Genomic DNA, 11,084 nt, shown 5'->3' on the forward strand with positions numbered 1-11,084 from the left:
GCCCCAGAACTCCTCATCAAGTGCAAGTCCTTTTTTTGTAGCAAGAGTTTTTACGGCTGGATGCCCTTCCTAACTCTAACCCAAACCCTACTGCTGGGCTTAGGACATGGGAAATACATACTAATAGACACGCACTCACAGACACACACACACACACAAACATACTCACACGCACTTACACACACAGATGCACAGACAGACAAGCCAAAAGTAACACTTTAGGTCCCTTGTGGGTGAAATAAGTAGGTGTACCTGGAGACTTGTAGTTCTGAGCCCGACAGACAGGATCGTGACATTTCTGGTACCACACCTGCCGCTTCAGGTCTGCTACAAGCCTGGGGAATAAAGGCGAGAATCTGTTAACAATTTCACCAGGTTAGTAAACTCCTAAATAACCAAGTTCTTCTCACACCTCAATAATCACCTGCCGAAGTTTTGTCATCTCCTTGACTGGTTCTATTCCTCACGGCATCTAGGCACCAGAGTGAAGAATGCAGTCAAAAATGAGTACTTAGGTTCAGTTAGGGACCTCCCTTGGATAAAACGTTAAATGGAGGTCCCCTGTTTGAGGGGAGCAACATCTCAAGTATGTCATCTCAAGAACCCACCACACTTATCAAAAAGTCTAGGGGTCCATCTCGATGTGAGTGGATCAAATACTGTAAATGATTTTATTTCACGCTAAGGGGAAAATGGAGTGTTTGCGGTGGTTCTAAGTTTGTGGACATTATTGGACATAGAACCACCGCAGACATTTCTGCATTTACAGTAAATCTGTCCAGATATGCAGCTCGTTCTGTTCAGTACAAACCTGGTGTGTTACGGCATGAGGCTGTTTACTGGGTATGCAATACAAACAAACAAAGTTGTCATTGCTGCAGTGTGAAGACTGCAGTCCCAAACACCAGCAGGTGATAATGTACAGTTAACGCATTGCAAACGACACCTACATGATGTGGTTGCTCCTGTGCGCCCGTCCGATGTTCTCGCACCAGCGGTTCTGGGCGATGTCGTACATCAGCACCTCTCCCTGCGAGAAGTATGTCCACTGCCGGATCCCCCCATGCACGCCCCCACGACACGCCTGCAGTACCATGTAGGCATCCACTTCTGGGTAGGGGGAGCCGCTGTGACCTGACAGCTGATCCGCAACTGCGTCAGGTACAAAAAAAGATGAATACATAGGGTCACCTACATGAACATCTGTAGATGGTGAAACTAATCAGTGCTTTGTTTCATCTAAATCTAGTGTACAATCAGGTAAGTTTGCTACTAAATGAATGAATGAAGACCTTTATTGCACATTTCTGCCACACTTGGCTAAGTTCAGGTCACAACAAAACAAAAGAACAAGTACAGTTCACAGATACAAAAACAATACGACTATCTAGTAGGGAATGCTAGCATACATGTAGAATAGCCCCTAGCAAGTACAGTATTCCTATAATACATGGACATAAGGAATGATTCAGAAGTAGACTGTACCTTCCGTGCTCTCCCTCCCTGAACTGTTGTCTTCACCCTCACAGCTGGCTCGAACTCTGCGGGCGGAAGTTTTGTCACGCTCACAGCGCAACACTCGCAGGTCAGAAGAAAACCTGAAACGGTGGCAAAGTGGTCTTGGGGTTAGGGTTGTTGACTAAGAATCTAAAGTTTCTGGGTTCAAATCCCTAGCATGCCCCAAATGTTGTGCCCAATGGGAAAGGCACTTGACACCTATTTCCTCAAAAGTTAAGCATCCCACCAAACTTAATCGAAAAGACTACTGGTAAAGGTCCAATGCCATTGTGAAAGGATGAAACCTTATAGTCCTGTCTTAAATAACTTGTACCTTAGACTGCACAAACTGGTGTGCAATGCCTAAAGGCAGCTTACCAGTTATGCAAAAGAAAGGAAGAGATACAATATACCTAAAATAAATAGAACATAGAGGATACCAAACAGCTCTACAATGAAGCAGCCAGACAACTAGCTTTTAAGTTGTAGTGATCAGCCCTTTTAAGATCAGAGACAAAATCATGAAAAGAACTCTGGTCTGAGACCATCTTACCTCACGTTGCTAACAAGGGAGTCCAGGAAGACCTGTTTGTCCCAGGATGCTTTGCTCCCCTCCCAGGATGCTTTGCTCCCCTCCTGTAGTTTGTATTTACACAGCGGAGCGACAATCAGAGGCGCCCGCCTACCAAGCTTCGTGCTCTTGTACAGACGGAAGTTCCTGTTCTTTGTGTACACACCTGCATAAACAACAACAAACATGCATGAGGTAAACAACACACCTGCATATGGTAAACAAGAACACACCTGCATAAAGGGAACACAACTTTGTAAACAACAACATGGACATGATAAACAACACATGTCTGTATACTATAACCCATTCCATGATGTCTGTAGTGTAGGTCTACTACACTTCAAACACAAAGTTCCTTTTTGTGAAATAATGGTGATTTCAAATCTCTCAATGAGTCCTGGAGAGTAATGTAGGTAATATACACATATGCATAATATTCTATTTTAATATTCCAATTGTTTCTGTTTTTTCTTAAGTTTCAATTGCTCTCCTAAGAGAGGAATAAAGAAAAATAATGAATGATTTAAGTCTGCTGTGACTCTCATTGGTACAATGAAACTTGTTTGGCCTACAATTAATCTCAAACGTCCCTGAAAACAAATCTACCTTCATCTATGAACAGGACTTTCTCTCCATCCTTGTTTTTCACAAACAACTGGTCCAACCCTTGCACCGCTGCAACCAGCTCCTGCAGTTCTGTATCATCTGCTAGGTGGTGTTGTTCACTGCACAGGTGCAGCTTCTCACACATCTCATGCACAAAATTACCTGAAGAAAAAGGAAACTTTGTTGAAGTAAAGTCATCTTTCCTCTTGTGTTATTTTCATGTAATCAGGGTGCGAAATACTTTTTTGAGCCAGGTTGCCCATGTTGCAACCAAGGGCAAATGCTAGGTTGCACATCCAAATTTCAGGTTGCTCCAGCAACATTCACCGATTTCTTCAAATCAAGCTCATATGTAGCGTATAATACTACTAACATTTCAAAATATATATTAGATAGTATTGTGTTCCCATTGACCCAACAACATCTTGTTTAGCTGAGGGCAGTGTGTTTTCGTCTTTTTCAGCTCAAATTCCACGATCTATGAAGGGTTTTGGATGGCTTAAAAAGAAAAAGTGTTGATTTCTTTATTTCAATTGAAGATTTACCGAATTTTATGAGAGTGACACTGTGTTTTTGTGAGCTTCCAGGGCTCCGATTGAAATCTTTGGCTCAAAATATAAGGTTGCACACTGCGCTACCTGGGTTTGGAATTAACTTGCACCAACCGAAATCTTGTTGCACTGTGCAACGTACAACCAGGTATTTCGCACCCAGGTAATACTAACTAACTCTCAAGCACAGGGCTGGCGCAGGACTCAAATTCATTTTTGGGAATAGGTGCACTGGACTTAGGAATAGGTGCACTGAACTTTGACATTTACGGGCGCAGAAAACATTTGGGATGCACATTAGAATAGAGTAGAGCATCAGAGAAGCCTTTATTGCCTCCCTTCAGTCAAGTTCAGAATCTGGAATTACAAAGCTAACTTTGAAATTGTAAACAAGTAGTATAACAGGGGTTTTATTACCTTTTCTGACATTTGAATGTCAAGAATATACTGTATATTAGTATACAATAACAGCTTTACCATATGTAAATATAAATATCTAGGTGCCCCTGTGCACCCACAGTCAAAAATTAGGTACACAATTTTGGGTGCACAAAAGGAAAAATGCACCCTGTATTTTCAGCCCTGTGGCTGTGGCGTATCATGCTAGGTGGGCTACTAGACATAATAAACAAACAATCAAACAAACAAACAAACAAACAAAGAAACAAACAAACAAACAAACAAACACACCTGCATGTCTGTTGTCCTGGAAGGCTGCTCCAGGCAGGTGAAAAATTAGGTGATGACTGAACTTTTCCTCCGTGCTAAAATAAGCAGATAAACAGTACCAATAAGTAGTGCAACAATGCAACTGTGTAAGTCCCATTATTTATCACCTACTGGGAAAGACTGTCTCTGCAAAGTTTCATCAGGTTGATAAATCAGTTATCATCACAGAGTATTGAGTATATTCAGACAACACCAGGAGGACATTACTTGCTCATGTTACAGTGAACCAGGGCTCGAAATACTGGGTGCATGTGCACCCAGTGCACCCAATTTTGGAGCTGTGCACCTAATTTTTTACTGTGGGTGCACTGGTGCACCCAAATATTTTCGTACGGTTTTAATGTGTAAAGGTATCACTACACACTAGCACACAGCATATTCTTGACATCTAAGTGTAAGAAAATAACAAAATCTTTGTTGTAGTACTTGTAGATTTTGAAGTTAGAATTTGAGTTAATTTTGATTTTGAACGCTTCAAAACTGCGTGCCGAGATCGCGTGCCAAATGAGCATGGACTTCCTGGTCCTTCTTGCAACACTGGACAAGAGAACGTACATACCATTGTTTCATAAATACAATGGAAATTATACATTTTCTAAGAAGAGGAACAGTAAGGTTTGTGATTAGGTTTTGCTTACAATAGTTATATTCTACTTTATTTTATGTGGTGCACCTATTCCCAAAACTGAATTTCGAGCCCGGAGTGAACCGTCTGTCTCACGAAATATTGGCAGGAAAATGCCTCCTGGTTGTGTGTGACGGAAGCTCTACTGCCAGTAAAAGTAAGGGTTTACACCTTATCCTTAATGATAACAGGCGAGCATATCAATGTCATCAAGAACATCCCCTGACCTTGACTCCAAGTCGAGCACATGTTTCTCCGTACAGGTGAGGTTGTACTTCTTCAGAAACCAGCAGACGCACTGCAAGGAAGATGTCTTAGAGTTCATCATCTCTTCATGTCTTAAAGGCAGGCTAACCTTAATTTCGTAAAGCATACTGCAGTATGTTAAATATAGCACTAAGACCAGTTCTGACTTGTTTTACATGAGTCCATCATAGATTAGCGTTTTGACAACATTTGAAATTCGCGGTGTGGTGATGTAATACTGGCGATGTCCAAAGCCCTGGAGCAATTCCTATGGTGCAGGTGTGGCCGACTCAGAATCTGACGTCACAAAGGTCAAAGGGCTTTGGACATCTCCAGTATTACATCACCACACCGCGAATTTCAAATATTGTAAAAACGCTAATCTATGATGGACTCATGTAAAAGAAGTCAGAACTGGTCTTAGTGCTATATTTAACATACTGCAGTATGCTTTACGAAATTAAGTTTAGTCTGCCTTTAACAATGTCCGGGCAGATAAAATCAGGGGGATCAAGACTGATATACAACACAGATGAGAAGGAGATCCGCAGAAAAGAACCTTGGAAAAGACCTGAGTCAGCTTACAGAAGCGCCCTATGTGGCAGAGACTGTCATTTCAAATAGGACTGTTTAGCCATAGCCAAAGCTGTAGGGGCAGTAGGGCTGATATGAATTAGGATTTTACCATTGTTGATAATGACTGAAGGAAACAATAAAGATATAGATATAAAATGCCTTCAATGTCTACGTAATACTTTTCTGTTCACCTGACAACAGTCATGATGAAAACAGAGTGGGCTATATTCAATCTCTGAAATTTGTGTGTAGGTACAGACTTTTCCCTCACACTCTGGTTTCTCGTTCTCGTTTTTTTATTCGTTTAACTGAACGTACCATTGTAACGCCACTGTTGCCAAACAAGCAGGTAGCTATTGTCAAGGCCTAACCTTGGCTTGGGAGAAAATATACTTAAGTTAAACAACCAATATAGGTTACTAGGTTAGAAATTACATTCACATTTACATCATATCGTACATTTATACACAAAATGCATCGTCATGTTGTTCTTCCGATTCAACATTACATTTAAAACCCAAGAAACACCCTTTACCAGGAGGAAGGTTTAAGTTTAGCCCACCCTGATGAGAGTGCCGACCATGGCGACCCCGTCTGACCCTGGGTTCACGACCTTGCTGAACTCCAGGTCAAAGTACAGGTGAGAGGTCGCGCCCTCTGGGATGACCTCGTAGAAGTGCCCGTCCATATTAGGGTGGAGAACACTGGGGTAAAAGTACATCATATTTCATTTGTCATGGGTCATATCAGTTTTTTTTCTAATTTTGGTCATAGTTATTATGAAAGAATCTACTAGTTCTCAAAAAAAAATTTGTGAAAACTGTTCTACTGTTGTAATGAAATGTTTTTATGTATATTTAAAATTTTGATGTCTTAATTGTAAATGAGCCTGCTACATGAAATTCAGTCTAAGGGCTGCCATAAGGCATGTATTTGTTTGGTAACGTTGCTGAATTTAACTAAGTAATTACTTTAGTAAACTACATTCAATTTTGGACTATGTAGCAAAGCACCTTAAGTTTCTGTTTCAAAAAAGACTCCAAAAATTACGTCATATGGCGCAAGGTATAAGTTGCTCAACCAACTGGATTGATTTTGTAAACGGTCAGACGTTTCAGACAGCATTTGCAGTATTTCGTCAATGTGAACTGAACAAACCAGTGGTTCATCTACAAACTGTACATATCAATTCTTACATTTTGGCTAAAACCTGGTGAACCACATGTCAGTTCATTTGTCACTACTGGTAGACAGCAAATACTCACCCCGACCAATGGAATCACGTGAATCGCACTGAAACTCAGATTCGTATCAGCCATTTCCCGACAAATCCCTTGCATTAACGACTACATCTGACCGCGATTTAACGTCTAGTTTCTACTACTTTTCTCTAAACGCTAAATCGCGTTCACTTTCAATCACTTCCAAAGTGTCAAAATTGTCAATCTGAAAACGTCTTTTGGAAGCTGACACCTTCCACCATCTCACTGGCGAGTTTGTTTTGTCAGATTAGTTAGAAAGTTAGAAAGCGATTTGTCGCAAGTTAGAAAGCGATTTGTCGGGGAATGGCTGATACGAATCTGAGTTTCAATGCGATTCACGTGATTCCATTGGTCGGGGTGATACTGTCTAAAGCTTCTGACCGTTTCTAAAATCTACCCAGATGATTGAGTAACAGTAACCTTGTGTGTCTTACTACCAGGATGAACATACCTGTACATGTCCCAGAACTGTTCATACGTGGTGACCAGGTATTTCCTCTGGCCATTCTCACTTTCCCCCTCCACCTCACACGCAAACACATGAACATCCTGGAAAATACATGGTATAAATGTTACTCAACAGTCTTTACTTGGCTGGCTTCAACATGTCCCCGTGGTGAAAGTGGTAACGCAACACCTCTGATTGGTAATACATGATGTCATTCAGATGTAAATCGAGTATGGATAGTTTCTATGGTTATTGTCCTTTGTGTTTTGAAAAAGCTGTAGCTACTCCATTGTCATTTGCTGTGATAGGATTCAGAAGAATAGAATTGCCAATTTTTTGCTAAGTTTGCCATTCTTTGCACTCAACATGTGTAAATAAACTGATGATATACTTATGAATTCAATATGATACATTTTGTATTACCTGAGAGTGAGTGAATTTGACACAAAGTGTGTGTGTTTCCTTCAAGTGCCATCCTAGTAACCACAACAACCCCCTCCCCCCTCAGTGCCGCTCATTTTGTCCCCTAGGGTTAATTGACTACTCCTTATAATTGCATAAAATGCACTGGCAAATCAGTTATGCAAATAAGTGGATTCTACTGTATACATCAAATTTCTTGCACCCTCGGGCTGGAGCTCAATCTGTCGAAAAAAATAACAATGAACTTGATGAAAATGAATTTTCGTAAGCTTAAAATGACGGATTTAGCAACAAAAGTTAAACAAAATTGGCTCCCAAAGAATGTGTGGGAGGGAAGAAAATCTAAAGCTGGAGACAGACCTGGATGGCATCCGCAACCTTTTGTCAGTGCCTTGTAGAGCTGTGTACCGGTACAACCGGTACAGTGGTACCGATACAGTACTGGGTATAATCAATTAGGTACAGGTCCAAAATACCTGAACCCTGGTGGACCGGTACTGGACAGGTACTAATCAGGTCAAGCCTGACTCAGGGGATGGCCACTTTGGCAGATGAAATTACTATGAAATTACCGTGGCAGTGCACTAAAGCCACATCTATACTGTACTCCAGCACATAAAATACATTTGCAAGGCTGGAGTCAAATTTTCATCTGTGTTTTCATAAAAATAATACCTAGCACAATTGAATATTATGTTGTTACATGCTTTTGTTCTTTATTAAAATCTACCATTTTCTGAACAAGTAGTTTAGGTACAGGTTCAGGTCCGGACCTGTACCTAAACCCATGTACCTGTGCCTGTACCTGTACCTAAAATTTGTTTAGGTACACAGCTCTAGTGCCTTGTGTATCTGTTCAAAGCCAGCTTCCTATCAAGTTTCAAAACTGCCCAAGGAAAATGATAAAAAAACTTGGTGGAAAATTTTCAGGTCCTCTTAGATAGAATGTGATGTGACCACTCTTATGTGTATTTCACATTCTTCCACTCCTACTGACCGTAAATCTTAAAATGTTTGCAATGATTTGATTTTCACGAATATGCATTTCCTTTGTATGACTACTGTTCTACAATCTTAAAACACCACAAAGATCTCTTTTCCTCTCCTACCAGGAAAAATAAGCCCCGTTAAAAATAAACAAATTCAAGGCATACAAATGTACAATTCTAAATGTACAGTATACAAAACTCTCAATTGTATCTTACCTTCTGTCTTCTGACAATGCTATCATCACTCGCTTTACTAGTTCATCCAATGAATATTGCCAAAGCACTTTCTAACGGTACTTCGCCGACTCAGCTTTTGCCGTGGTTTTTATCTATAGGTAGGACATGGGTTGGAGATTTGTTGGTGTAATGTCAAACTTTTCTATGCATTTTTGTACCAGTGTCTGTTAGATATTAACCTGGGTGCTAGCCTTTTTAGCTTTACTCCGCTCTTTTGGTCGCTTCTGTGCAAGCCTTCTTAGCTTTATTCTGCTCTCTAAGTCAGTTCCGTTTCCACAGAAGCGACCAAGAGAGCGGGGTAAATTTAAAAAGGCTAGCACCCAGGTTAATTAGATATGGGCAAGCAAATTAAATTAAAAGGATAAAAACAATTAAATACAGACCTGTTTACAACATCGTGCGAAATCAAAGGCTAGCTTCTGTCTGGGGAAGAGTCGCCACACGGGGGAGGGGCGCCGCAACCTGGAACAGCAGAAGTCTGAGTTCACTTGAACCTTGAAGAAAATAATTGACTGCAGGGATTGAAATTGATCACTGTAAATGCAGAAATGTTCGCGACCGTTTCACCGCAAACTTAAAACCACCGCGAACATTTTTATCTAATACTGTAGCAGTATGTGACTATAGTATAGCACGGCTGCGAAAGCAAAACCATAGCTAACACTCCATTTTCCCCTTAGCGCGAAATAAAAACCATGCAAACTTAAATGCATTTACAGTACATCAAAGACTAGAGGTAGAATATCATTACCTGTACTGTTGATAGTGAACAAGATGAGATACAAAAAGTAAACAGCTACAATGTAAACATATAACTGTTATCACTAAATCTATCATATATATGTTGTCACTAAATCCATCCTTTACAAAACAATTCAACATACATGTATAAAGCTATACTAACCCTCAGTCGATCGTCAAATGAATCTAAGGTCTTAATTATGCAAAGAAATCTTTCCCTCACCCTGCCTTGTATTGAGGTCCTAATGGAAACTTCTTAATTTTCTCCTCCGCTTTCTCAAACCTCCTCAGCTTCTTCTTCCATTCTATCGTCCTCCTGCAAAGGACGGGGAGGATGTAAATGTGAACAAATGAACAAATGAATGAATGACTGAATGAAAAGTCATATTGATCTAAAGAATCCTGCCAAATCAGACAAAACATATAGCAAATAGCAATGACACAATCAAACTTGAAGGCCCTGAGACACAAACAAAACATTTCCAGCCATGTATTAAGCATGTATTAAACTGTTTAGAACTTAGGGGCATTCACCTTTACATATCATATCAACAAAATAAAAAAAAAATGCATCTCATTGTGTACGCATAGCTGGAACCTGACCATGAACAACACTACAAGAATCATTGAATGAGACCATATTCTCAGCTTATTATAAGTCATGCTTGATACATGGGTGAAATTTATCAGGACCTCAGTGAGTCAGTCAATGATATAATTTTGTATTTTTGTTACTTACACTAAATATCTGGCCCTTACCTCAATGTAAAGTGCCCAACAGGCCGATTTGAGTTCTTCATGATAAATAAACGCTCAAACAAAGTAAGAAACAAACAAACAAACAAACAAAACTCACCACTCCCTCAGCTGAGTCAAACTGCGTTTCCTGGGTGATACGGTTGGCTGGTTGGACATGTTGCTAAGGGCAAGTAAGTAAACAATTTGTGAGATTTTGGCCTGGCTATTGACAGGATATCCTGTCAACAGTGCAAGTCTTATTGACAGGAAGCACATGTACCTTTAAATGAGTAAACATCCATTTGATTTTGAGGAATTGGTGCAATGGCTCAGTTGAGAGAGTGATTCCCCTAGCAAACATAATTGATTATTCTTGTTCAGGTCAGAAATGTAGATAAGTTGTTGTATTTTTGCACCATTTTACAGGATCATCTTTAAGGGTTAGGGTTATATGATTATAAGGGTTAGGGTTGACAGGATCATAAGGTGTTATTCTTGTCATGGGTCATATCATTTTTTTTCTAATTTTGGTCATAGTTATTATGAAAGAATCTACTTTTTTTCAACTTAAGGAACACCCTGTCCGTCAATAATGGCAAAAATCCTGTCAATAGCAAATATTAAAGCTTAAAATCCCAATAGTGCACACAAAAAGATAAAGAGCCTTGACTGGCCATTTATTATATATCTAATCATTAATGCACCCCAACCTTCGAACTATATTGATTGACTACCCCCCCCCCTCCCTCCCCCCGAAACAATGATATCATGACGTTGCTTTCACAACAGAAGAAATTGTCAGAAAACTGACTGTCCTTAATCTACTGTACTATACACAGAAA

The 11,084-nt window shown here is 40.1% G+C and overlaps 1 protein-coding gene across 1 annotated transcript; it reads right to left on the bottom strand.

Annotated features, from left to right (window-relative positions):
- Positions 1-175: 175 nt before the first annotated feature.
- On the bottom strand, positions 176-10,419 carry LOC136445680 (DNA-directed primase/polymerase protein-like). The gene is made up of 12 exons (XM_066443813.1): positions 10,361-10,419; positions 9,728-9,820; positions 9,147-9,225; positions 7,118-7,215; positions 5,967-6,108; positions 4,810-4,880; positions 3,919-3,992; positions 2,678-2,839; positions 2,051-2,234; positions 1,486-1,598; positions 951-1,152; positions 176-335 (listed from the first exon to the last, which is right to left on the bottom strand). The coding sequence occupies exons 1-12, from the start codon at positions 10,417-10,419 to the stop codon at positions 176-178; spliced, it is 1,437 nt and encodes a 478-aa protein (XP_066299910.1).
- Between the last annotated feature and the right edge of the window lie 665 nt (positions 10,420-11,084).

This window comes from Branchiostoma lanceolatum, chromosome 12 (genome assembly GCF_035083965.1).
Source record: "Branchiostoma lanceolatum isolate klBraLanc5 chromosome 12, klBraLanc5.hap2, whole genome shotgun sequence".
Taxonomy (NCBI): domain Eukaryota; kingdom Metazoa; phylum Chordata; class Leptocardii; order Amphioxiformes; family Branchiostomatidae; genus Branchiostoma; species Branchiostoma lanceolatum.